The sequence below is a fragment of the Eumetopias jubatus genome, unplaced genomic scaffold, assembly GCF_037043125.1.
Source record: "Eumetopias jubatus isolate StellerSeaLion01/CBP00866 unplaced genomic scaffold, mEumJub1_p1.0 scaffold_3, whole genome shotgun sequence".
NCBI classification, from domain to species: Eukaryota; Metazoa; Chordata; class Mammalia; order Carnivora; family Otariidae; genus Eumetopias; species Eumetopias jubatus.
In genome coordinates, this window is record NW_028274809.1 from 18,979,167 (window position 1) to 19,006,012 (window position 26,846).

Sequence of the window (26,846 nt, forward strand, 5' to 3'; positions counted from 1 at the left end):
TCTATTTCAGAACGACCCAGAAGCCCATGACAGGTAACAGCAGGGCATTTTGCTGAGGTCTGGGTTCTCCCAGTGCAGACTGGGAGGCGGGTATGAAGGATACGGTCACCCTGCTAACGGGAGGGACAAGCTGATCACCCAGCATCCTTAGCACAGTGTGCCTCTGTTTAACCAGAACCATCATAAAAGGATAAAATCCATCCTTTGTGAAAACAACCTCCCAAATACAATAGTGCTGAGGCTCATCTGAAAAGGGGTCACTTCGAATGTTCGGATATACTGTACTGCATTTCGTGCACACACCTTTCGTTAGTGGTGTGACCTTGGATGAGTTACTTAAACTCTCTCTACCTCAGTTTTATCATTTGTAAAATGGGGATAATAAAAGGGGCACTTGGGTGACTCAGTCGGTTGAGCGTCCGACTCTTGGTTTCGGCTCAGGTCATGATCTCAGGGTCGTGGGATCGAGCCCCGCGTCAGGCTCTGTGCTCAGCACAGAGTCTGCTTGGGAGTGTCTCCCTCTCCCTCTGTCCCTCCCCCATCTCTTTAAAATAAATTTAAAAATCTGAAAAAAATGGGCATAAAAAGATTCCATAAGATAGGCATACACAAGGATTAAGTAGGTTAATAGTTGTTGAATTCATAGAGGCTGCCAGGCACACACCGAGTGCTATGTAAGTTTAAGCTAAGAAAAGGTGGTGGAGGGAGGGGTGCTAAAAACTGTTGGTTTTTGCAGAAGTCTCCAGACTCTACTCTGTAAAGTTCCCACAAGATGCCTTCAGAACTCCCAATTGTCCATGGGAACGTTTCACAAAAGGTGTTCGGCTCCGCCTGTCAATGGGACCACTTTGTAAAGTGTAAAACATGTTGCTGATCGGCCCACGTGTCCCCTACGCACCCAGCCTATCCCAGGATACAGCTCGGTGACAATGACCAGTCCCCGACGCCTCTCAAAGGCCTCATGGAAGTAGAGGACACAGTCATGCTGGAGCCGGGCCAGCAGCCGGGCCTCTCGCCATGCTGATGCTTTTGGCTTGGCCTGGCTGGGGATGAACTTGGCTGCAAACTCCAGGCCGGAGCTTCGCTCCACCACGCGCCGCAGGTAGGAGAAGGCACCCCTGGGTGATGACACAGGGAGGTGAGGGGCTCGTGGTAGCCCCGGCACTCCACGGCCTCCAAGCCTCAGACCCAGGCCCCCTCTGGCTCCCAGGCACCGCACCCCTCCTAGCCCCACACCTGCCAATCTCTTGATGGATGTCGTAGAAGTCACTGAGTCTCCTTCCTCGCTGTTCCTCGGCTTCCCTGGCCCCCTCTACCTCCATGGCTGTCTGAGCTGGAGAAGACATGCTTGGTGTTAGGTGGGGAGGGCAACAGAGGAATGAGGGCACAGACAGGGCCAGGCAGGGCAGATGGAGGAGACAAAACAAGGGCAAGAATGGTGGGGGCCCAAGGTGGGGTGCCAGGGCTGGAAGATAGGGGTGGTGTAGGAGCCAAGGGCCTGGTGAGTGGCTCCTGGCCCGGGGCTCACGTCACCTTTCCCGAGAATAAGTGCTTTGCCCCCCTCCCCTTGCATGCGAGCGCACCTGAACGCACAGCCAACTCGGCTTTGCAGGAGACTTCCCCAGCCGGGTTCCGAGCGGTGCAGGTATAGACACCTCCATCCTGGGTCCCCGTGCTGAGCACCACCAGGGAGCACTCGTTCTCTTCATACACGAAGCTCACGTGGCTACTCTCAGTCAGCAGCACCTCATCCTGCAGAGGTGGCCGTCACCTCCAGCCCAGGCCTGGTCCCAGGCCTGGGACCCACCTTTATCTCCATGCCAGAGACCCAGTTTCATCCCTACCTCAGGCCCCGGAACACTTCTACCCCAGGGCCCAATATTATCTCTGTCCCAAGGGCCTTGCTCCCTTCAGCAACCCCAAATCAGCTCCACTTTTATCCCCCACTAATAGCCCTGCACCCCCCCATTAGTCCCCTGGTTCCTGAAACACCCACCAGCATCACACAGAACCCTGGGTCCCACTCTCTGCTCCTAGCCACACCTCTGACAACACCTTTGTTCCTCTCTGTCCAGGCTCCCCTCCTCCTAAGGTGGCCAAGACTCCTCCTGTGCAGAAATCCCTCCTCCCTGACCTCCAGGCTCCCAGCCAGCCCCATGCTAGAACCCCCGCCTCCCCAGGCCTTTGTCACCCTCTGACCTTGTACCACATGATGTCTGGCAGTGGTTTCCCCTCAACCACCACAGCGAAGCGGGTGGTTTCCCCGGCCCCCACCTCTGCGTCCTCCATGATGGACTCAAACCGAGGGGCCTCTGAAACACACAAGGGTGAGGGTGGGGAAGACAGGGCAACCACACTGGGGTCACGAGGTCCTGCCTTCCCAAGTCCCTCTCCAAACCCTCCCTCAGCAACTGACTCAGGCAGAACACCAGACACCCCAGCCCCACTCCCCAACACCTCCCAGAGCCCCAGCACCCCACCCCCTGAGGCTCTCAAACTTGGCCCTTGGGAACACCAGAGTTCCTAGCCTGGACCAAGTTCTCTCCCCGTATAGCCACACGTGATGTTCTCCAAATCTCAGAAAACCAAAGCCACAGGGTGCAGCCTTGCTTTGTTGGATCATCGGCGTTCATTTGCCAGCTTTGAAACCAGGAGATTTTCACACACACAAAATCTAGATTTCCTGCCTCTCTGAAAAATCAGGATTGGCCACCCTGAGAGCCTCTTCCCTCGCTCATTAATGGGCTGGCGCAGAGTGGCTCGATGCTGCCCTCTGTGGGTGACCGCCCTTTTGCACAGCCCTACCTCTGGCTTTACCATCCTGGGCCCTGCAGGCAGCTCAGGCTGTGACCCTGAATTAAATTCACCGATGGCATTGCCTCTATCTTGATGTTTTCTCTCTGAATCTTATTTAAATGTTTAAGGGGGCTTTTACCAGCCGGGAGATGGCAAGACGAACAAACAGGCACTGATTCTCAGCTTAGCTCTCCCACATGTGACTGTGATTTCATTCTCTAAGCATATCATTCGGTCATGTTATTTCCTGGCAAAGTGGCTTCTAATTCTCAGGATGGAATTAAATACGTATTCCAACATGCTTTGTGGAGGAACCTGTGACTGCCCAGTGCCCCGCCTCCTGGGCAGGTTTGAGGATCTCAGCTTTAAGAAGAGTGGGAGAGAGCAGGCCCGGAGGGATGAGCAGGGGTGCTGGGCAGGGACCGCCACCCATCACTGGCATCCAACCTGATTTTACACAGATCAAACGGAGTGAAGAAGACACTACTGTGGGGCAGATATGGGAGAAAGAGGCCATTCCACTTGCCCTGCCTGGGGGTTGGGGGGAGGGGGTGTTGGGCACAGTGAGTGGAGCGTGTAGATCCAAGCCCCGGCTGGGACACTGTCTCTCTCTCTGTCACTGACGCAGCCAGGCTGGGCTACAGGGCTCTTGGTGGCCAGGGCCTCCCTGAACCCTAGGGCTCTTCCTATATCTGGGAAGAGAAAGGAGTCCTGCAGATGGTATGCTCAAGGAGCAAAGTGGCAGGCTGAGTAGGAGGTGCCAGGGGGTGTGGGTGGGGGAGTAGGTGGACCAGGGGGGAGATGGGGACCCGGATGATCAGTGTCACCCCCCTCCCCCCGTCTCCATCAGGGCCAGCAGGGCTGCCCCATCTCTTCCTCACACACCCTACTGCCACTTCTCTTCTGCTTTAAAGATCCCTTCCCACCCCCCCCCTAGGGATCTGGTTTCCAGTCTAGAGGTGGTGGGGGGCTGCTCAGTGAAGGTGAAAGAACTGGAAGGTTTCAAGTGAACTTGAACAGTTTTTTAAAAACACCAGCAAACGTACATTTATCCACCATATGATTGCCTGCGCTCACTAAAATGTCACTTTCTTTGCATTTGGTTGAAATTGTATCTACTCAGCAGGTAACACTGTTTAGCTCATGCTGATGTGAAGTTCTGAGTGGCAGTTACAACTGTCTAGAGTTAATTAACAAACCGGAAAACAAGACAATTACTACTTAATGCATGCCACCGGTTGAGAGACTACGTCTTTAAAGGAAAAATTATACAAAGTGTCCTCACTGCAAAGGTTGGGAGGCTCTGTCAAAAGGGCTTGTGCAAAAGGGCGTGCAAGGTCCCCAGAGCTGGGGGTCTGCTGATCAGCTGTGCTCACTGACAGTGGTCTCCCCATGCTTGTTATATTTGAGGTCCTACATTCTGTTGTGTTTAACACAGGATGCAAAGAGCACCCTCTGGCTCTGGAGTCGGGCACGCATCTAGGCTTGAATCCCAGCTCCTGTACTTATGAGGTTGTGGGACCCTGGGCCTGTGACTTAGCGTACTCTCTGTGCCTCAGTTTCCCCATCTGTAAAATGAAGATAATAACCAACCGCATCTTGCTGGGTTATTGTAAATATTCCATGAGGTGATACATGGAAGGGCCTTTGCGCTGAGCCTGCCACGTACTAGGTGTGCTCAGTAAGTATCTTATGAGTACTATCTCTGTTACTTCCACTAGCACTGGTATTCTTACAGCCGTTTGATGGACAGGCCAGACGGGGGTGTGTGGCCCTGGGGGCATGAGGAGAGGGCTGTGGGTCTCAGAGGGCGGAGAGGGAAGAAGGCCCGCGGGCACCCACCTGCCAGCTCCAGTGTGACCGAGCAGGCCTGTGTGCCATGGCGGTTGCGGGCCGTGCAGGTGAGGGGCCCCACGTCTCGGCGGCTCACCCGGCAGATCCGAAGACAATACTGGTCATCATCGGGCTGGCTCAGCTCATACACCCCTGCCCGCGCCTCCAGGAGGGCCCCTCGACAGCTAGGAGACACACGACAGGGAGGTCACCCAGGATCCGGCCACAGAGGGGTCAGACCAGGATGGCCACAGCTGGGGAGTGAGGCATGCCAGGCGGGGCCCCACCTCCTCCAGATGACCTGGGCCTCCACATGGTTGAAGGTGACTGTGACGCTGGTGGGCTGTCCCTCCACCACATACACGACGTCCGGCTTGTCCAGCACGGCGGGCGCCTCCTCCAGGGGTGGGCCTGGTCGGAGGAGAGCACAGGATGATGCTGGGCTGGACACCAGGTCCTTAGCACCCTCTACGCCTTTAACCCTCCCAACCTCCACCGGAGCTCCATTTTTGCAGATGAGGAAGCTGAGGTTCAGAGAGGTTCAGCAATTTGTCTAGGGCATGCAGCCAGGAAGGCTGGGACTGCGCCCCCCAGCTTCTCCGATCCCAGAGCCCCAGCCTTGCCCACCGTGCATGCTGCTGTCAGGAGGAAGAAGCACTCGGACTGGCTGAGGTGGCCCCCAGCCATGCTGTTCCCACCAGAGCTAGCAAGTCCAGACCAGCACTTGAGCCTCCACCAGGAAGACCCAGTTCCCTGGCCCCGCAGCCTCCACACCACCCCAGAGGAGGACCCAGACTCACCACGCTCCAGGAGCTGTGCAGGCTCGGAGGGGGGCGAGGGCTTGCTGCTGCTCTTGATGGTGGTGCTGAGGACCCGGAAGATGTGCTGGACCCCCTTACGCAGGCCCGTGGCTGCCCACCCAGGCTCCCGCAAGCCCGTGGCCAGCGCTGTCCACTGGTCCGAGCCCAGAACCTGGTGCTGCACAGTGTAGGTCAGGGCGTCTGGGTCTGGTGGGGAAGCAGCTGCTGGAGGTGGGCATTGCTAGGACATACCCCCTTGCCCACCATTCAGCTGGCTTAGGACCTAGAAACTCCTCATTAGTCTGCTCTGAGGACTGGCCTCAATTTCTCCTGTTGCTTCTGCCCACCCCCCATCTGCTCTTTCCAAACACTGGCCCGGCCAGCCATGCTCAGAGCCAACAAGACGCCAGGCATGGGGTCCAGCTACAGACACGGAGGGAGGAAGCTTAACTCATATCCCAAGTCCTTGCTACCCCCTGAGGTGGGGAAACCGAGGCACAGAGCAGGGAGAAGTCATGCACAGGGAAGGGGAGGGCATTCCCAGGATCATGACCCAAGCACCCAGTCCTCCTGAGAAAGGGAACGTGGTGGCCCCGTTGTGGCCTCTCCTGACGCGCAGCCACGGCTTTATCCACCTTGGAGAGGAGACCGGCCAAGTGGCTCCTGGCCATGTTCCCAGCACTCCACCCACTCTTACCGACCACCGGTACACTTCTCTGGGCCTTGCCCCCCAGCCTGGCTCCCTCGGTGCCCCTGCCTGAGCCTGCCCACGTTCCATCCCCACCCCACAGCCCTGTGGGGCCTGACCCACCAATGGCCATGTCCAGACTCCTGGGAGGGTTCCACGTGAGCGTGATCATCCTGCCAGTCACAGCCACCACCTGTGGGGCGCCATCTGGGGGGCCTGGAACCACATCTGAAAGCCACAGGTTGGAGGTCTGCCGTGTCCCTCAGGGCCCAATGGCTCCGCAGGATCACAAAGCCTCAGGACGGTGGGCTGGGGGCACAGCCACAGGCCCGGGGGCAAGGCCAGATGGCTCCCCAGGGTCCAAGGGGAAGGGAGCTGATGTGGAGGCCCCTCCCTCACCCAGGCCCCCGTGGAAGGCCAGAGGCTAGGCTGTGGATGCAGCAGACCAGGAGGGTGCCTGCCTCACCTGTGACATAGAGGTGGGCATAGCACGCAGCTTTGCCCAGCTTGTTGGCAATGACACTCTTGTAGACACCAGCATGCTGAGGTCCCACAGCAGGGAACACCAGGCGATGGACATCCCTGTCTGGGGGTGTGGGGGGGAGACAACAACACTGGGCCTGAGCCAGGAGGATACTTTAAGGGGTGGGCCCAAGCCACCAGAGGCCTGGCCCTTTACCCCTACCAGCTGCAAGGAGCAGACAAGGGGGCAAGAGCAGGGCAGACAGCAAGAAGCATGTCCACCCCCCAGCAAAGCCGAAATCCAGGCTGCCAAGCCTGCACCTGCAGGCCCGGCCCCTCTTGCCTGTCCCTCCGATGACTTCTCCTCTTCCTCCCCCACCACACTGAATCCCCCTCTGAGCTCCTATCCCGTAGACCGCCCCTCATCTTCGCACCTCTGGGGGTCACACCTCAGCATCAAAGTGCTGACCAGGTTTTGTTTCGAAGGCCCCTCCCTCAGTTCCCCCTCCGTCCGCACGGCCATTGCTGGTCCCACCTGCAGCACAGCGCTCATGACTGCCCTCCACCGGCGCGGGCCATACTCCACCAACGGCCCCGCATGTTACCTCTCGACGTGGAAACCTTAAAGGCACCTCCTGCATGTGGGCTAGCATCCAGAACCCTCAGCCCAAGGGCCCATCCAGCCACGTCTCCTGCCCTTCTTCCTGCTATTCCTCCAACCCTGACAAGCCTTCGGGTCCCTGCACAAGCCACAGAAGTTCCATCTCCAAGTTTTTGCTCACAGAATTCCTCCCTTCTGGAATCTTCCTCTCTTACCCAAGACCTCCTCCTTCAAGACACAGTTCAAGCGAGCGCCAGCCTGGGAAGCCTCCTCTGCACCCCCATCCCTGACTGCCTCCCCAGGAACTCCAGCGCCAGGCCCGCACTGCGTGGGGTGGCCCTTCCTCTCTACTTGCACATGCCATGGCTGCTTAAAGACAGAGCCAACATGTCCTGTCAGGCCCAGACCCCGATGCCTTACACGTAGTCACTCCCAAGGATGTTATATTATAAATGATAGTAAGAGTCGTCTGTTCTGTGCCCAGTTGACGCCACCTACTTGACATGCAGTTTTTTCCCATACTCCTTTCAACAACCCTGCAAAATTATCCTCATTTTACCCAGGAAATCAGAGACATTAATGGATTTGTCCAAGGTGACACAGCTAATCAATAATGGAGCCATGCCTTGAACTTGCTTCCCTCTGATTTTGAACTTCCTTCTTGATGCTGTGATCCCTAAATGATGATAAGGAGGCCATCCCAGGCGGGGACCTGTCCTCCGGCACATCTCGGCCAACCTCAAACACCCCTCCCGTCTCCGAGTGGTTATCTCCACATGGAACAGTCACCCATTCATTTATCTCCACTGACATTATTTATAAAGGAAGAGAGACCAAAGGCTGCCACCGACCCCAGATACAGAGAGGGGATGCCAGCTCAGCTCCTGAGACAGACACCCGCCCGGGGCTCAAGCAGAATGAGAGTCAGGGGAAGGGTCAGAGCCACAGAGGAGGCTCTGGAGAATGGGGTGGGAGCGTGGGGCACAGAGGTCGGAGGGCAGCCTGCTTAGGAGGTAGGCACCAGAGTCAGAGGGTCTGTTCCTGCCTTTGGGCAAGTCACGGTCCCTCTGTTAAGTCTCCATTTAAGTCCCTGTCCCTCTGTATGTCTCTGTTGCCCCGTTTGCAAACAGGGATACCGGTACCTGCCCTACAGGCCCTTGATGAGGAGGCTGAGCACAGGGCCAGGCACTCACAAAGTGCTTAAGAAAGGTGAGTTCCGTCACATTGCAGCTGTAAGAGGAACCCATCACGAGACTCAGATCCCTTCGAGGATGGAACTGAGACACTCCCAAGAGAAACAGTCCCAGCGGAAAGCACAGGGTCCCAAATCCGTTCCTCTGTATTGCTCCCCTGGCTCCTTTACTTTACTTGTTGTTGTTATCGACCCTGGCCAAGCAGACTTTCAGGGCCAAACACTGCCCACACCGGCCTTTTCACTGAAATTTCTCCAGGAAGGCATGAGCAGCCCTGCTTTATGAACAGGCAACAACAACAGCAGGAATAATAAGATGATCATTTACGGACCACTTGCTATTTGCCAGGCCCCACTCAAAGTGCTTCGTACCTATTAATTCTAATCTAATCTTATCATGAGCCTATGGCAGACGGGGAAACTGAGGCACTGAGGGGTTCTGTAACCTTGCCCACAGTCCTGCTGCGGGTCAGCAGCAAGTTGTACTGCCTGTCTAGTACGTGCTAAGGGGGCCACCCAGGCCCAGAGTGGCGACTCCGCCGGTGGGGCTGCACAGCTCAAGGAAGGAGGCCCTGACTTCATAGCCCCTCTGCGCCCCCTCCCGCAGGGGCCCCATCCCTGAGCAGGCTAGAAAAGGAAGGCTCAAAGGCAGGGAGAGGGTGAAGGCACTGCAAGCGAAGAGGGTGCTGGAAGGGACACTCCCCAGGGTTCCTCCCTGGACACATACACTGTGTCATACGCCGGTCGTCGCTGCTCTGGATGCGGTGGCCATTGTGGAACCAGCTGATGGTGGGGTAGGGCAGGCCGGTCACCTGGCACTCCAGCATGGCCTCCTTGGCCAGGCCCACGTCCAGATCCTGCAGTGGCCTCAGGAAGTCGGGCATGGACAGCCGCTCCAGCTCACCCTGTTCCGGCTCCTCGGGGATAGACGGCATCTTCTCTAGCTTCGAGCTGGAAGAACGACATGGCTGCCCAGAGGCCCGGAACAGTGCCCCCCACTGTGGGGCCGGGGCACCACGGAGGCAGCGCCGGCCACCCCAGGAGCCCTGCCGTACCTGGGGCCGGTGGCGGCCGTCCGGGGCTCCTCCACATAGAGCTGGGCTGAGCACTGGGCCTGGCCGTGGGTGTTGGTCGCGCTGACCGCATACAGCCCCTCGTCCTCACTGCCCACGTGGGTGATGTGCAGAGAGTGCAGACCCCCGTCCTGCCGGAGCCGCAAGTTCTCGCTCTCCTCCACCGGGCGGCCTGGGGGAGGAAGTGGCAGGAATGCAGAGCGCTCTCAGTGAGGGGCCCTGCCCTCTGGGCCTTAGGGGTCTCCCAACATCTGCAAGGCGGAAGGCCATACCAAAATGAGTCCAGGTGACCGAAGGCGGTGGGGTGCCGCTGATCTTGCAGTCAAAGTGGGCTGCGCGGCCCTCCAGCACCTCCACGTCCTCCAGCAGCCGAGTGAACAGGGGCGCCAGTGAGGGCTGCACGGTCAGCCGGGCGCTGCAGGTCAGCTCGTCTAGTGGGGAGAGGTCAGCACTGCAGCAGGGAAGGCCACGGAGTCCCAGGCACCCCAACCCAAAGGGCCCACCTGCAGACCGGGCAGGAAAGGGGGACTGGGCCCAGGGCAGGAGACTGAGCAGAATCCAGCGAGGTCCCCAGACACTGGAGCGAGGCAGTGGGCAAGACCCTAAGATCTGGCCTTCTCAGGAGGGTGGAGGTTGGCAAGGGTGGGTGGCAGGGAGGCCACGGCGGCTGGGACCACAACGGGAGCCCCTCCTCATCGCCCCTTGCCCACTCAGGATGCTCAGCTCAGCTCTAGGAGAGGGGCCTGCAGGCCAAACCTGGTTCCTCCTCCACACCTTTCCCCTGCCCTTGGGGAAACTTTCCTCTGTGCCTGCGTGGTGCCCACCCCCCCTCCCACCCGTCCCAGACCCAGAGCAATGCTCCTTGGCCCTAAGACACCACCCCACAAAACGTCTTCTGGGGTAAATAAGAACCCCTTCTAGCGACCCGATCCTCTCCTGCTTACAAAGACTTCCAGTGTCACCTTAGGCGCCCATCACCACGAGCTGGTGAGGCATTATCTCTGCCCTTCAAAGGAGGATGGGGAACAGGTCAGAGATGTCATTCATAATAATAATGACTGACATTTATTAGGTGTCACCCTTTGCCAGGCTTGTGCTGTACTTTGCTCATTACATACATTAGCTCATTAATCCCTCCGGTCCCCCTAAAAGGTAGCTCGTCTCATGATCCCTTTTTCCAGATGGATAGTCTAAAGCTCAGAGAGATGAAGTGACTTGTCCAAAGCCAGGTGGCTGTCTGTGGCAGGGCGGGAATTGGAATCCAAGTCCGGTGGGTTCGCTAGACCACGGTGGACTGGCTCCCTACAGGAACACCAGCTCACATGGACACAGAAGGCACTTTGTGCCAGGTGCCACTCCACAGGCAGATTTTATCCAGGCAGGTGGGCTGCCTGATCTTATTTTTGCACCCGGCTCCTACACTTTCAGCCCCCTCCCTCTGGCTCTTGGGGCCCCCATGGCAGCCCCAGGGCCTGAGTGGGCAGTTACCTTTGGCCGTGCTGAGCTTGCAGGTGTAGACACCACTGTCGTCCTCATGCACAGATGTGAGCAGCAGCTTGCATTTCCGGCCATCGAAATGCATCTTGCATTTGAGCAGAGCAGGCTGCAGCAGGCGGCCTCGACAGAGCCAGTCTACCTCCACGTCGGCAGGACCCGCCACCAGGCACTCAAACAGCGCCATCTCCCCGGCCCCCACGTCCACGTCCTGCAGGGGGGCCAGCACGGCCAATGACCGGCTTTCAGGATGTGCTGGGGGGAAAGCGGCCACAGGGGGGCACGCGTGGAATAGAGACACAACGAGGCGAGGGAGACACACACACACACACACACACATAAAGAGACAGACAGATACAGAGAGAGAGATGCATTTTGTTCCTTTGGAGACAGGGAAAGCCCGCCCGCCTGGCCGGGACAGCAAGGAGCTCCAGGGCCTGGCTTCAGGAGGGCCACCCAAGCTGGGCCAGGGAGGGTGAACTCAGGGGAAGTAGGAGGGAATCGAGGGCAGGGTATCTGAGAGGGCCACGGAGGAGCAGAGACGGCGGCGGAAAAAAAAAACAAAAACACAGCACACCAGCTGGGTACAAACTGGACTTTATTTGAGCTAAGAAACAGCTTTGTTCAAATATCTCCACACCCACGACAGCAGGCCCTTACTCTTTGGCCAAGCCTGGCTAACACCCTCATTCCCAGACAGAGCATCCCGGGCCCTGACAGTGAATAGGGGAGCCCCAGATGAGCCCTAAACCTGCCCAGAGCTGGACTCGGTCAGGCCTCCTCATCAGCGTAGGGCCCGAGGGCCTCTGGCTTTTGGTCTCTTGTGAAATAGAAAGTGTTGTGCCATTTGAAACCCGTTTCTGGAATGGTGAGTGCCCCGTCCCCTGTTTCATGAGTCTCTTGTCAGCAGCCTCCTGCCTCCCTAGGCCCCTCCAGCCTGTGGGTGCCATGCCCTGTCCTCTCCCACTCTGCCTCACCCCACACCAGCTCAGAGGCGTCCTTCCCTGACTGTCACAGACACACAGACAGACAAACAGATAGACAGGGCCTGTAGCAGCGGTGACACATGCGCTCGCTGGGTGCTCCCCTGCAGGGAGAGACCAGGGGTGGGGGCAGGTGTCTTGATACCCTCATGGCTGCCCCTTCCTGGCACTCAGTCCATGTGGGGGCTCCCAGCCTGCCCAGCCGTATGTCCGCTTGGGGAGGAAGGGCCCATAGGGGCCCGTGGGCTATCCCAGGATGCTGCATGGGGTGGGAAGGGGATGGAATGGGAGGCTGGGAGAGGGGTCCAGGCCGGCGGGCCGGCAGGGTCTGTGGGCAGGAGGCAGTGAAACACAGCGAGGTCCGAGAGGTGCCTGAGACAGGGGCGCGGCTCGGAGGGTAGCGGGGGGGAGCGCAGGCGGCCCCCTGAGCTCACTCGCCTGTGTACAGACAAAAACCTCAGTCAGCAAGCGGCAGGTTAGTGCAGCACACACGCACGCACACCACGCAGACCTGGCTAGGGCCCTCTGCACGGAAAGCTGCCTCTGAAACCGCCAGGGTGCCCTGCCACTCAGCTCCCCCAAGATCAGCCTGCGGATGGAGGCACCGGCAGCCAGCCAGAGGCCGGGCGGGTCTCTGGGGTTCCTGGACAGGCGGAGGCTGTGGGCAACCAGGGAAAGGGCATTCACGGGCATCGGGGGCACCCGAAGCCTAGGGGATGTCAGGAGGAAGCCCAAAGAGAGAGAAGCACTGAGACGTGGGTTAACACAGAGAAGCAGGGCAGAGCCAGACCCCAGAAGGGAAGGAACAGGCCAGGGAATGGGGGCCGGATTTGGGTGCAGGGAGAGCTGAAGGACTCAAGAGACCAAGGAGGTGGCAGCCCCAAGAACGGGAGGCACAGGGCAGGTAACTGAGGCAGGCAGGGCCCGGTGGAGGTGACCCTGACTATGAGGGTCTGAGCTCCAGCAGGGGCTGGGGGTATCCTGCAAAGCTTTCTGAGCTGGCCTCTACCAGGAAGGGAGGGATGATGGCTGAGTGCAGGAGCTAAGGAGGGGTTCCCAGCCCTGAGGTGCTCACCGGGAAGGGTGAAGTAGAAGGCAAGGTTAATGGCCAGCCCTAGGGAGGAAAACCACCAGCCCACCAAGAGCAGCCTGGCTAAGGCCTGCCTGCTATCCCCGTTGCCTGAAAGGTCCCCTGCCCTTCTGCCCCAACTCCGCAGGGGCCTAGCCCTCTCCACATTCCACGGTCCTGCTCACCCTGGCACCCCTAGGGTCCCTACAATGATTCAAGCCCAAGTCACCCCAAGGGCCCCTCCGAACGGGTCCAGCTATCAGACTCTCCCCACTGCCACCTCCAACCACAGCAGCTTCTGCACAGCAATGGGATGGGTAGGAGGGTGAAGGGGCAAGAGGAGAGAGGCGGGGTGGGTGTGAGGGAGGAGCCTGGGAAGGGCAAGGTGACAAAAGCTTGGAAGAGTGTGGGGAGAGGACAGCTGGTGGCAGGAAGCAGGGTCTCTCTCTGGCTATCATCAGGGACAGGTGTGATTGAGCACGGGGAAGGCCATACTGTGTAGTAGGCTGAGCTCTGAAAGATTCACCGTGTGCCCTTGAGCAAGTCACTTCCCCTCTCTGGGCCTCAGTTTACTCAACTACAACATAAGCGACCAACTACGGGATCTCTAAGGCCGAAAGTTGGCATCTGAGCAAGGATGAGGCAAGGGCTAGGGCCGTAGGGCTGGGGTGGGGGGTGGTTCATGGAGAGTGTGAGGCACTCACCTCTGACCTCCAGGCGGGCCTCACACTGCCGGGCACCATACTCGTTAACCGCTTTGCAAGTGTAGAAGCCAGCATCGGCCCGCTCGGCGGCCAGGATCCGCAGCCGGCACAACCCACCCTCTGCCTCCTCGGCAAAGCGCCGCTGGTCTGGGCGCACAGGCTGCCGGTTTCTCAGCCTGTCAGAGGGACAAGAACTCAGTCTGGGGGCCCAGGTCCTCACCTGTCCTTGCAGGCTCCTCACATCGTCTACCCACTTCCCAGATCTGCCCCTGGGTTTAGGGCCAAGTTTTCACCCCGACTCTGCCATCCCACCCCTCCCCCAGCAACTTCCGGAACACCTCTGCCTACTTGGATCTTACCCTTCTTGGAACCTAACCACAACTATTCAGCTCTTAATTGTTCTGAAACGTCTTTGTGTCTTATTTTTATTATTTATAATGAACAGACAGCTTTGCCACTTCCCAAAATGAGTAAGAAATAACTTACAATGTTAAAAAAAAAATCACATAGGGGACTAGACAATTAATCACAAATGAAAACTAAGACCCAGACTAATAAAACCCCAAGCAAACAGTAATCAGGGTTCCAGGCACCCGGGATAAAGCACTGTAGCCAAGGCCCCCCTGTAACCCCTGGTTTTGGCCGCTCAGAAACAAATTGTTATGCCCGGGCCTAGCACAGGGCTGGGCACAGAGCAGGCCTCGAAAATCACCCTGCTGTCACCTGACAGGGGTGGGCGAGGGCAGCCTTCTCTAAGAGATGACTCCTGCCCATTCATCACCAGCTGAACAGACAGGAGGACTTTTGCTACCCAACCCCCCCACCCCCACCAGAAGGAGAAGCCCCGAATGAGCCTGAACAAAGGGGCGGGGGGCATGTTCAGGGAGCGGCACCACTGGACCTGGGATGAGACCCCTGGGCAGATCACAGGGAAGTCCACAAAGGGTCCACTCCCCTCTCCCCAGAGCCAGGCCTCACAGGGCCAAGCCTGGAGCAGGGCAAGCTGACAGGGGTGCTGCTACTCACCAGGAAACCACTGGTTTGGGCTCCCCCTGCACACGGATGCTCATGGTGACATCTTGGCCTTCTCTTACTGACTGGTCCATAAGTGAGACCTGAAGGGGACCCCAAAGTGTCAGGGGAGACAATCAGGGCCCAGCTGTGGCTCCTGGGGGCCAGAGGATTCTGGGCCAGAGGCTTTTTGCACACCGGGCTGCCGGAGGCTGGCTCCAGATAAGAAGGGTTAATGGGGCCAAGCTCTAGGTCTTGTGCGAACCTGGTGTGGCCCCAAGAACAAGGGCACACATGAAGGAATGGGGGTGCCCAGGGGCTGCATGCTGGCTTCAGGGGTCTGACCTTGAAAGTGGGGGGTGCCTTGGAGCCCGTGTCAGAGGAGCGGCGGTTCTGGCTAGGACTGAGCTTCATGGTGGGGGTGCGGGGCCAGGTCTCTCCAGGCTCCGGAAACTCCTCTGGGGGGCTCAGGTATTCCTCGTCAGAGGTGATGGGGCTGCTGAAAGGTGATGTGGACCCGCCTGGAAAAGAGACAAAGGAGAGACAGTGGCACCGAGAGAGACGCCAGAGGAGGAAGGGGGGGACAGAGAATGAGAGAGCTGGGTAGATCAGCTCCAGATCAAGGACCTGATAAGGTCTGGAATGATCCACACAGCCCAGGAAGTAGGCCAGCCCTGACCTGACTTTACTTCATGGGGCTCCTACTTGCTTGCTGTGTGACCTTGCTCAGATGTCTCTTGTCCCTGAGCCCCTGAATCCTGCTCTGCCCCAAACCCTCCTAGCACTGATACTGTTGAACTTCCCAGTAGGAGAGCCATAGCAAATAGCCTGCGACAAGGGATTCAGGCTGCAGAGGGGCCTGAATGTGACACTTGAAATTCCACTGGAGCAGGGAACCCACATTCCTGGCATGGAACTGTAGGCTCCTAATGCGGATGGTCCCCAGAGTGGTATAGCCCGGGCACCCGTTTCTTGGGTGAGCTGGGCCTGGTGCAGAGGAACACACACCTCAGACAAGCCCCATCTGGGCAGTGCCAGGGCCAGTGAGGCGGCACTGTCCAGCCTGCCCTTCCCCCCCTCCCTTCTCAGCTTCCTGCCCCAGATACCCCAGAGGCACCTGTGGGCCCCAGCCCTAGAACATGGACACCCAAACTCTCAGGGGAGGGAAAAGCGGTTTGAGTCACCCACAGAGGGCAACTCAGACTGGGGACGGGGAGGGGGGCACCAGTGTTCGCTTTCGGGGAGGGGTGTCCCCAGGGCCCTGACGCCCTCCCCTGCAACTGGCCAGGGGCCCAGCCTCACTGAGCTGGCTCCTATCCGACTACCAAATACAGACATGAATCCGCCACAGCCCCCTGGTCCCTCCTCCTGGTTCCCCCACCCCAAGCCCCTGTGGCCCGGCCCCCCACAGGGCTGCACCCCAACTCACCCGAGACTCTGCACACAGACCCCAGGCTGCGCCTGTCCTGAAGGCTCTGCCCTGGCACCAGGCCCTCCTGCTGCTTGCCCACTGCCCACCCCACCCAGCTCCCCAGGGAGCAGAAGCCCAGCCTGCCCAGCCCCACTCACTGCGCTGACCCTGCTGAGGCTCTCCACCGAGGGCCTGGGGGAGGGGAAGCAGCCTGAGGAGGGGAAGGAGGAGGTGGGGGCCCGCCAGGCAGGGACAGGCTGGGTGGCAGGCAGGCAGCTGGCTGGGAAGGTGGTGCCTGCTGAGACCACAAGCAGCCCGGGGCCCTGGAGCAGAGGGGGAGGAGCGGGGAGGGGCAGAGCAAGCGCGCGGCCTGGCTGTATTTAGCCACCCTGCTCATTCCCAAGCAGCAGGATCTGCCTTTTCTCTCTTTACAGTTTCTGGACCCTGACAAGAGCAAAGCCCCCTCACTGGCGCCTCAACTCAAAGTGCCGGGGCCTCAGTCCCAGTGGGAAGACGGGGTAGGCCGTATGCCGCAGCACCCAAGATGCCTGCCCTGAGCCGTTCATTCCGACAAACCCACCGCATGAGGCACTGATGGCAGATGGCCCTTGGGATGCCCCCTGTTCTGACCAAACCACCAAGATCCCCACATGGAAATGTGCTGACAAGCCTCAAATACTGGAGCCAGGCCATACCCTCTTTTCTCTGGTGCTGAGAATCAGAGAACTGTCAGGACCTTCGGCCTCCTTCCCAGAAATACCCCCCTCAACTTGATGGGGCCCCAAATCCCACCTCTGCCTCCCCCCTACTGCCATGGCAGGTTTGGCCCAGCACCACCCAGGGGCACTGGGCCTGCACCCACCTCTCCTCCTACCGGCTCCGACAGGGGCACCTGTTGGCAATGGCCCCTTACCCTGTCAGCCTCACCAGGGCCAAGGATCATGAGGCAGGGGCTGCTTCTAGTAACGCCCCACAACTAGCAGCCATCTGCACTTGGGCTGGGGAAGGGGCTTGGAGATCAGCAGCAGAACAGGGGAGCTGCTGAAGAGAGGTCACATGGCCTTCTCTCCCCCCAACTTTTAAAAAAAAATCTATTCATCTATTATTTGAGAGACACAGAGCACATGCGCACACGTGACAGGGAGGAGCAGATGGAGAGGGAAAGAGAGAATCCCAAGCAGATTCCCCACCAAGCGCGGAGCCCGACATGGGGCTCAACCCTGTGACCCCAAGAGCATGACTCAAGCTGAAATCAAGAGCTGAATGTCCAATCGACTGAGCTACCCAGGCGTCCCCCCTCTCTCTCATCACCCTCCCCCACAAACCAAGGCCACATTCCCAAGCTATGACCTGTGTTTCCCAGCACTGCCAGTAAAGGAGGAGGGGGGACTGGCTGAGGAGGGGGGGCCACCATTCAGGTTGGCTGTCTTGAGGTGGAGGTGGGGAGGCAAGCCCAAATGGCATTTGGTGAACATCTGTCTGGGGCTTGGCCACCAGCTGATGCTGAGACCACAGGCATGGCTCCTGGAGGCAGGAGCCCCTTCCCTGCCATGGAGCCTGGTGACCACCAGGGTCACCAGGAGGTTGGATGGCGCTGCAGGCCCTCACACCCCCAGGGAGGGAGAGCAGAGATTAAAGCAGATTGGCAAGGTTTGCCGGGAGCCTCAGAGACCCCTGGTGGTGGTTGGGGGAACTGCACTCTGGGGGCAATCATGAGAATCAGGGTCCTCAGGCCCGCTCAAAGGTGGAGGATCTGTCTCCAGCTCCCAAAACCTCTGGGGTTCCACACCAGGCCCTGGCGCTACCCCACTTTTTACTAGCCCCACCACCAAAACCATCTTTGTAGCCAGTCCCTGTATCTCAGCCCTGCTCCACCCACAAGCCGGGCTCTCACGGTGGGAAACATCCTTACACCAGCCAGGAAGTGGGGAGCAGGTGCCCCCCAAACCTAACATGTACATACGCCCACCATGTGAATGCTGCCCCTACACACCCCACCACCCCTAGAACATGCTGACTCTGCACGTGTGTGGCCTTTCAACACCGCTCCCAGGTCGGCCTCACTTGAAAATACAGGTGTAAAGGAGCCCTCAAGGTGTGTGTGAAGGGGTAGGGTGGGGCTCTCCCTCCCCAGACCAGCACATTCAGCTCAACACCGGTCCCAACATCCCTTGAGACATTTAAGGGTACACAGAGTCGCAGCCACCTACATGAAAGGCCTTCTACACCAGGGCTTCTCACCCACCTACATCAGGACCACCTGGGAGCCTATTTAAACCATAAAGTCCTGGGCTTCACTTACTCTGACCTGAAGAATTAGATTTCCTAAAACGGAGGTCAGGAAACTACATTTTTAGAAGGCACTCCAGGTGGGGCACCTGGGTGGCTCGGTCGGTTAAGTATCTGCCTTCGGCTCGGGTCATGATCCCAGGGTCCTGGGATCAAGCCCCGCTTCGGGCTCCCTGCTCAGTGGGAAGCCTGCATCTCCCTCTGCACCTTTGCTCCTGCTCTCTCTCGCTCTCAAATAAACCTTTTTAAAAAAGCACTCCAGGTGATTCTTATGTGCATGAAAGTTTAGGGACCCCTATGATCCTCATGGGAAGAAGACGACCCTAAGAGGTGAATTCCATCTTATCTGGCCACTAAACAAACTTCAGGGCAGGGTTCTGAACCTCAGAGGTCTGGCTCCACAGCTCAAGTGTACCATCTGGCCTCCCATCTTGAGCAAGGTCCCTGACTCAACAGCAGGGATTTTCAAAGTTCACGGTGCATCGGGATGGAGCTTAAACCCCAGACTGCTGTGCCCCACCCCCAGAGTTTCTGATGCTCTGGGTATGTTACTGCACATCTCTAACATATTCCCACAGTGGTGCAGATGTTGCTGGTCTGGGGACCACACCTGGAAGACCGCTGCTCCGGGGACTTCTTGGCTAACTCAACCTCCTCCACTCTTGGGCAGATCTTCACTAGTACCCCTTACAGATGCGTGTCTGGCCCAGCCTCTGCATGTCACCCAGGTTGTACCAGGGGCTGGGAAAGTCACACAGATCTCTACCCCCCACACACAAACCACTACCTCACACACAATCCTGCGGTCCACATAGCCCCGGACCATCCAGAAAGGCCTCCAGGTATGGCTACAGGGGCTAAGAAGTGGCCAAAGCACGGTCATGATTTCGGGAGCCTTCTGGCTGGTAGGGATGACAACCCCAATACATACACAACTCGAACAGTGAGCAGGAATAATAAGGAGGCAAGAGAAGGGCAGATGAGGGCCACAGAGAGCAGATTCCTTTGGGCTCAGGGAAGACAGGGTAACTGAGGGAAAGAGTGGTATAGGAATTAAGAGTTTGGTTGAAGCAGAAAAAAAAAAAGGGAAAAAGTCTTTCTGGAGGAGGAAGCTGTGGGAGCAAATATTCAGATACAGCAAGAACACGCAGACAATTGTAGCTCAACATGCTGGCCACCGAACTGGGTAAAGCTGAGAGTTAGAGTGGGTGCCTCCCACTGCCTCAGCGACCTCCAGACACCCTCAGGTCGTCCTCAGGTCCGGACAGTGGAGGCCAGCTTCAGGAGTGGGGCCTTCATTCGGAAGGTGAAGGGGAGCTCCTCGAGGCTTCGGAGGGAGGGAAGGGGTGACACGTGGGCGTTAACCAGCTCGCCTGCATGGCCCGGCCATTCCCAACCCGCGTTCCACAGGCGCTGTCTCCAGAGGCCATTCCTCTAAACGTCTGCCGTGGTTGCGCCACCGTGGAAGACAGCGAGGCCGAGGAAAAGGGAGATGCGGGCCGGCCTGCAGCTGGAAACGCACCCGTGCCACCGTGGGCATCGCCCCCTCCAGAGGAGAAGAAGAGGTTTCTGTTTTGGTTTCAAATGGACAAGGAAGCAGAGAGAACTTGCCAGCCGGCCTGACCTAGCCATAGAGACAGTTAATTCCCCATGTGTGCTTAGGTGGGGTTGCTCCGCGTTGGATAAAGCACTGGCACCCACAGGAGATTAGGTGCCTGTTCTTCTGACAGGCTGAGCATGATAACCCCCACTCTGAGGGAGAAGCCTTGGGAGACACCCCGCAGGGCCAACCTGCTTCTGGAAGACGGGAGTCGGGAGGAAGGGCTGAGTCTGGTCAAGGGACCACGCTGTTTTTTTCAGATGCTGTCCAAACCTCCTTCAAGGATGGGCAGCAGGATCATGTGGCATTCCAAGATGCCCCCCATCTGTCAGCAGCTCCTGCCTTCACAGGGAAGAAGCTGTAATTCCGCAGCAGCCATGGCCAGGAGAAAGGGCAGGGGCACATGCTGGTGCCTTTCCTTTTATTCTCTGGCCCCCCATAACCAAACTGTTCAGTGTCAGTCATATGGGGGGACCAGAATGAGTTTGAAAAGCCACATCCTTTGGCCCAAAGGTCTTCAGCTACATCCTCATTCCCACAGAGCCTCATAAATCTTACCAAGTAAGTAGCCCAGGGGTATACGGACCCTCACCTCACAGAGGAGAAAACTGTGGCCAGCTAAGGAAATGTGAAGAGGCCAGGGTCTCAGCTGCAAAATGCTAGAACCCTGGCTTCAAATATACAAGATCTGTGCTTGAGGGAGGACTGAAGGCAGCAGGATGGAGCCCTGATATCCCCCTTCCTCCTGACCAGCACCCAAAGGGCCTCCTGTCAGGACCCAAGGTGGAGGTGAGCCGAATGTGCTCCCACCAGGCATGCAGGGAGACAAAGCAGGATCACAGCCACAGTGGAGATGAGGAGTCCAGAGAGGAAGGACCCACCCACAGAGGGCATCGGCAATCTCTGCCTCCCTCCCCCCTCCACCTCGGCCACCCAGCGTGAGCTCATGAGCACAATTCTTCCTTAACCCTGAACCTCTTCCAAGTAGCAGGGAGGGGACAGTAAGGAGTGACGGTTTGGGAGACCCAGGGACAGGGCTTCACATCATGATCAGCCCCCAACCGGCCCTCTGCTCCTAGAGCTGAGCACCCCAACAGGCACTAGCCACCTGAGACTACTTAAATGCATATTCATTAAAATGGAAATAAAAGAAAAATCCAGTTCCTTGGTCACACTAGCCACATTTCAGGAGCTCAACAGCCACACGTGGCTAGTGGCTACCACACTGGACTGGGCACATATGGAACATTTCCCCCATGGCAGAAAGTTCTACTGATCAGCATTTCTCTAGAGCAGTTTGCTGAAGCTTTCCAAGTCTTAGGAACCTCATGCGTAATGTGGGCATAATAACAGAACCTACCACCCAGGGCAAGAGTAAATATGGTAACCCAGTCAACACAGAGTCTGGTATGTAGGAAGCGCTTACTAGATGCTAACTACTCATCTTCTTTTCATCTGTCATCCACCTAAGCTTATTTGCTTCACACGTGAGTATTTCCAGCACCCAGAATCACCCGTTGCTTACAACGTCCCTAGGCAGATTATAAGTGCTCAATAAAGGTTGCTGGCCTTGGGCTAGTTCCATGCCACTTCATTCTCCATGTTTCTGTCTTCCTATCTGTAAAATGGGAATATCACCACCTATCATGTCCTTCTCCAAGGGACAGATATGGGGTGATGTAGCTCAAATAAGAGGACAGGTGTGAAAGGACACTCTCCAGAGAGATGCAGAACTTGGCAGCCAGGCTGTATCAGTAAATGCTTGTGTGATAGATGTGGGCAGCTAAGAATGCTCAGCTTCAGGTAAGCATACCTCTCACACTCCCCAACCACCCGTCCCAATACACACACACCCTTTGGGAGAACGACTATGGCCTCAGCGGAAGTACTCAGTGGGCTGGCTGGGACAGGCTGGAAGGGGCCTGGAGCTGGGGGGTGATGAGAACCAGACCCTGCCCTCAAACCACAGTGCCTGAGTAATGGTGTAATGGGTATGGGAATGGGTAACTGGACAACTAAATTTGTCTAGTTATCCATTTCCTCTTCCTGTGGTTCCCAACCAGGAACTGAGATCTGTGGGCTCTCCAAAGCAGGCCCTTTGGGGGTGGGCACCCCAAGAGGGCACTGTGCAGCCAGCCCTGGTTTTTAGGGCTCTAGTGTGGGGGATTAAGGAATAAGAAAGGGGGGGGTGCCTGGGTGGCTCAGTTGTTAAGCGTCTGCCTTCGGCTCAGGTCATGATCCCAGGGTCCTGGGATCAAGCCCCACATCGGGCTCCCTGCTCCGCAGGAAGCCTCCTTCTCCCTCTCTCACTCCCCTCTGCTTGTGTTCCCTCTCTCGCTGTGTCTCTGTCTGTCAAATAAATAAATAGAATCTTAAAAAAAAAAAGGAACAAGAAAGGGAGGTGGTTCCAGGAGGCCTCTTCCTATCAGACACTCTCTCCCTCGGCTGGCTCCCCCGCTTCCTGCCTGCCCCCTGCCTGCAGCCACACTGCCTGACACCCCTTCTTAGCACCCCCCCCACTCCGCACACAGTCCAGGCCCGAGACCCCCGCCCCTGCCAAATGTCTGTGCCACCCCCTGGTTCCGCCCACTCCGCTGCTCTCCAGGTCCACTGGCCCTGGTCCAGCCGCTCCGGACCAAACAGTGCCTTGTAGGGGAAGAAAGTCTGCTTCCGCCAAGAGAGCCCTGGGGCGGAGTCAGCATGACTTATGGGGGCTATTCTCTGGGGGCAAAGCCAAGTGCCACTGCCTAATGCGATGAAGCCTTTCTGGCTCCCCAGGGTGGGCTGGGGGGGGAAGGCACAGACACGCCATGATGGGCTGAGGGCCGAGAGGCTGGGAAATATGGAGGAGCTGGGGCCGCAGGCCTGGCAAGGGCAGGGGAGGAGTCCCTAAGACAGTCTGGACAATGAGCAGAAAAGGAAAAGGCAGCTTTCTGGAGCCTCATGGAAACCTGGGCACAACGGCACCCCTCAATAACGCTAACAGCTAACATTTGTCTACAGCTTGACATAAATCCCATTCACGCATTTGCTTTTGTTCAAGAGGATAGTAGAATTATACAAATGAGGAAACTGAAGGGCAGGGAGGTTCAGTACGACAAACAGAGCTCCCAGTCTAGTGCAGACAGCTGCCTTGCCCCAAGCCTCCTTCCCAACCTTAAAAGGCTCCCAAATGGGCCACAAGCCAGTATTGGGGCACCCCCCCCAACCTCCTTGCCAAATCTCAGCCCAAGCCAGGTATTGACCAGAGTCCTGAAGCCAGCCCCAGGCCCCCTGAGGAGAGCTGGGAGCTGAGTCACAAGCCAGATCCCAGAGGTGATGGAAGGACGGAAGCATGTCTGGAGGGGACGGCATGATTCAGCGTGGTGGGAGGGGCGAGGAAAAGGAGAAAGACTAAAACACAGCCTCCTGGGAGGGGTATGTAAGCTACGGAAGATGAAGGCCTGCTGTTCTGCAAAGGCAGGTGGGTACAAACAAAAGGATCAAAGGCAGGACTGGGGCTCAGGGGAGCTACCACCAAAATCACCCTTATCGTGAAGGTACAGAAGTCCTGGGCCCACAGCAAGACAGACTCTGTAACCTCCTATCATATCCAGTGAGAGAAAGGGACGGAACAGCGTGGACTGCTCCCGGTCCAGGCACACCCAGCCCCTCCAGCTGCCTCTCTACATCCCAATGTCTTTCAGGGCCCCTGCGCCTCTCAATCCAGCACCCCATAACACTGACCCACTGCTTGATGCTCCTCTGCCCTGCACTGTCCTCCAACCTAGGTTCTCTGATTTAGCTTGATGACCCAGAGCTAATATCCTTGCGGGTTGAGTCTGTGTCTTTTCCTTCTGGAACCCGCCCCCTACCCAGCCTCACCTCCCCCGCCCCCACTGCCCAGGATCAGCACACTGTCAGGCCCAGCAACCTGAATGGGCAGAACTAGCCATGCACACTGACACCAGTCCAGCCCTACCCTGAACCTGAAAGAAACTGGGCTTACACCCAAAGGAAGCAGTCCAACAACAAGTGAGAGCTTTCGTAAAAATAGAAAGCAAGGCGGCCTCAGTCACAGCCATCTCCAGAGAGGTGCTCTCAGCTACCTTCTCTTCAGGGCTTTGGGTTCAACAGAAGGACCAAGGGAGTGGGGAAGGGTTGTGGCACTTAAAAGCATCCTTTTTACTGGGTGGGGGAAGGGGTACCCTTCTAGAGGAAATGACCTCAGAAGGCTCCTGATGGCTTTTAAGCCCTTTGAGCTGGGAGATTCTTTTTCGCAGAGACTCAAGGAGAATTTGCTTTCCCCACAGGACCATTTTCAGGGAAATGCCAAGGGAGGATGGCATTTAGAGGATGCATGAAGACAAATTTCAGAGACTTCATGAATTGGCCTGGGGTGTGCCTTTGGGAATCTGGCCCCCGCTCTGAGGCCGGGCCACTTGGAATGCTTCCAGCAGAGCAGCCGACATGTGAGAACGGACAGTGCATGCGGGCCGAGAGCCTGAGCTCTAGGCACGGGAGTGGGACGGGTCACTGCTCATCCCACCCGGGACCCGGGGCCCACAGGCTCCCTACCAGGTCTCACGGCCAGTGCGGCGGCACAGCTGGCCTGACCCAGCTCGTTGGTGGCGGTGGCTGTGTAACTCCCGGCATCAGCCGCCCGGGCCTCCCGGAGCAGCAGGGTATGCCGCTCGCCCTCAGCCCGGATGAGAAGGCGGCCATCACTGCGCAGAGCAGACCCATCCCTCTGCCAGGACACTGTGGGGAAGGAGCGGTGTGACTGGTTGCCATGGCCCACAGCAGTCCACTGGGGCAAATCTCCCCTCACCCCACACAGAGCCCAAACCACTCTGCTCCCCACCCTAGGGAATCCTGAGGACTCCCCCGCCCCCGTCCCAGCCCACCCCATTCACAGAAGCCCAGGCCTGCCCTCCCCTCTCCCGGGGGATTCTGAGAAAGCTCCCGAAAAACACACACAGGGGACGGGCCAGCCCCATGGAGCAGATGTCCCTCCTCCCCTACCTCCCCCTCTCTGTGTCTCAACCATAGCCTGGGCCCAGTCCTGGAGCTCACCTTGGGGTGGGGGATTGGCAGTGATGATACACTTGAGCAGCACATCTGCCCCTGGGGCCGCCACCACATTCTGCAGGGGGATCTCGAACACAGGGGCCTCGAGGGGCTCTTCTCCAGCGGACACATACGAGTCATCCGAAGACTCTGCCGGAGACATGGGTGACAGGGTAAGGGGACACGGTCCCTGTGGGGATGACTCAGGGGGAGAGCGGATAATGGTATCCTCGGATCTTAGAAAGCCAAACCCAGGGAGAAGGGCTTCTAGAAGGTGGTGGTTGGGGCATCAAGGGGTCTCTCTCCTGAATGTCCTGAGACAGGGAAGAAAAGACAGGGGGCGGGGGGCGTTCTCAAACAGGACAGGGCAGCCAGGACTCTACATTAGTTTGGCTTCTCAACTTCAGCCACAGTCACTGTGGTTTCTGGAGGAAGGCCCGGACTGTGTCGTGCGTGTCTATACAAATCAGTCACCACGGAGGGTAGATCAGGCCCTGTTTTATGCAAGTGCTCTTAGCAGCAGCGCAGATACGACCAGCTTCCAGACAGTACAAGCAAACAGCAACCCAAGCCCTAAGCAGTAATACCGCCGTCACAGGGCAACATGGGGTAAACGGTCAAATAAGTTTTGGATTCAAAAGAGTGAGCAGCAGGTGGGTCCAGTAGCCATCTGAGAGCCTCATGAATTGGCTTTGATCCCGTCCATCCACCAAACAGTAACACTGCATTTACCGCACGCTAAGCTCTGTATGAGTACCAGGGAGACAGCAAGACATAAGAAGTGCTTACAGGAAGCTTGTGCACACAAAGACATCCTAAAGCTCCACAGTAGTGGATCCCTCTGGGTACTTTCCAACTCTGACCTCCTATAAGCTAGACAAGGTACAGTCTGGTAGGTAGCCAAAGGAGCAGTCAGAATCCCAATTACGCTGTTTTCTAGCTCCATTACCTTGGACAAATTAGATAACCTCTCTGTGCCTCTGTTTTGTTATCTGTAAGATGAAGCTGATAAATAACATCCAACCGCTTGCAGAGGTGGCATACAAATTTAAATAAAATAACGCCCCTAAGAGCCTGGGACACACAGTGCCTGTGTTGTGCTATGTAATAATGTGGCTAATAGGATGATGGGCAGGTACCTAATTATCTTTAAAAACTTTAAGATGGTAATCCTTAAGTGAAAAATAAAGTAATTCTGATGATGAAAAATCCAAGGTGGTAAGCGCAATGAAAGAGACCCTGACCAGGTGCCCTGGGTGCAGTGAGCAGAGGCATCTGGCCTGGGAAGCATCAAGGGGTGGGAGCAAACCGAGGATGGCTTCCTCTGCCTCCATCCAGGAGTGGACCCCAAGCTGGTGTTCAGGGTGAGCAGAATTAGGAACAGGGGCATTCTGGCTGGTGGCCACCATCCACAGGAGGACTAGGAGATGACACTCAGGCTGGCATGTGCCCACAGTCAGCTCAGCCATACAAGGACTCAAGGATGGAAGAGAGGCTAGCTTGAAAGACTGGGTCCGATCTTCGCGGCTACGGATGGGTCAGGGAATAGTCCTGGGATGGAAGCTGAGTTGGCTGGACCAAAGCTCGCCTCTACCCGGGACCTGACATTATTTACTGAGATGGGTTTCCGTCTCTTCCCACACAGAGTGGTGGAGTTTGGAGGAGCTCCTTAGGTTTCCACCACTGCCTTCCACCATGGTTAGATCCTTGACCCAGCAGCCCAGTGGACCCAGAGCACCTACAAAGGCATCTGGGCACCTTTGCTCAGCTCCACTCAGCCTCCACTCAGCC

The 26,846-nt window shown here is 57.4% G+C and overlaps 1 protein-coding gene across 2 annotated transcripts in view; it reads right to left on the reverse strand.

The window, feature by feature from the left end:
* The window catches only part of SPEG (striated muscle enriched protein kinase), a 54,622-nt gene that overhangs the window by 13,853 nt on the left and 13,923 nt on the right, over nucleotides 1-26,846 (reverse strand). For both annotated transcript variants that reach the window (XM_028092214.2, XM_088022026.1), the window contains 18 exons: nucleotides 25,062-25,205; nucleotides 24,564-24,746; nucleotides 15,052-15,227; nucleotides 14,722-14,810; nucleotides 13,696-13,871; nucleotides 10,934-11,194; nucleotides 9,718-9,876; nucleotides 9,428-9,617; nucleotides 9,100-9,323; nucleotides 6,584-6,703; nucleotides 6,241-6,345; nucleotides 5,430-5,636; nucleotides 4,917-5,040; nucleotides 4,639-4,814; nucleotides 2,200-2,312; nucleotides 1,584-1,752; nucleotides 1,237-1,333; nucleotides 918-1,118 (listed from right to left, as the gene is read on the reverse strand). In XM_028092214.2, coding sequence (XP_027948015.2) covers nucleotides 918-1,118; nucleotides 1,237-1,333; nucleotides 1,584-1,752; nucleotides 2,200-2,312; nucleotides 4,639-4,814; nucleotides 4,917-5,040; nucleotides 5,430-5,636; nucleotides 6,241-6,345; nucleotides 6,584-6,703; nucleotides 9,100-9,323; nucleotides 9,428-9,617; nucleotides 9,718-9,876; nucleotides 10,934-11,194; nucleotides 13,696-13,871; nucleotides 14,722-14,810; nucleotides 15,052-15,227; nucleotides 24,564-24,746; nucleotides 25,062-25,205 — 2,914 coding nt within the window. The remainder of the gene's footprint in view (nucleotides 1-917; nucleotides 1,119-1,236; nucleotides 1,334-1,583; nucleotides 1,753-2,199; nucleotides 2,313-4,638; nucleotides 4,815-4,916; nucleotides 5,041-5,429; nucleotides 5,637-6,240; nucleotides 6,346-6,583; nucleotides 6,704-9,099; nucleotides 9,324-9,427; nucleotides 9,618-9,717; nucleotides 9,877-10,933; nucleotides 11,195-13,695; nucleotides 13,872-14,721; nucleotides 14,811-15,051; nucleotides 15,228-24,563; nucleotides 24,747-25,061; nucleotides 25,206-26,846) is intronic.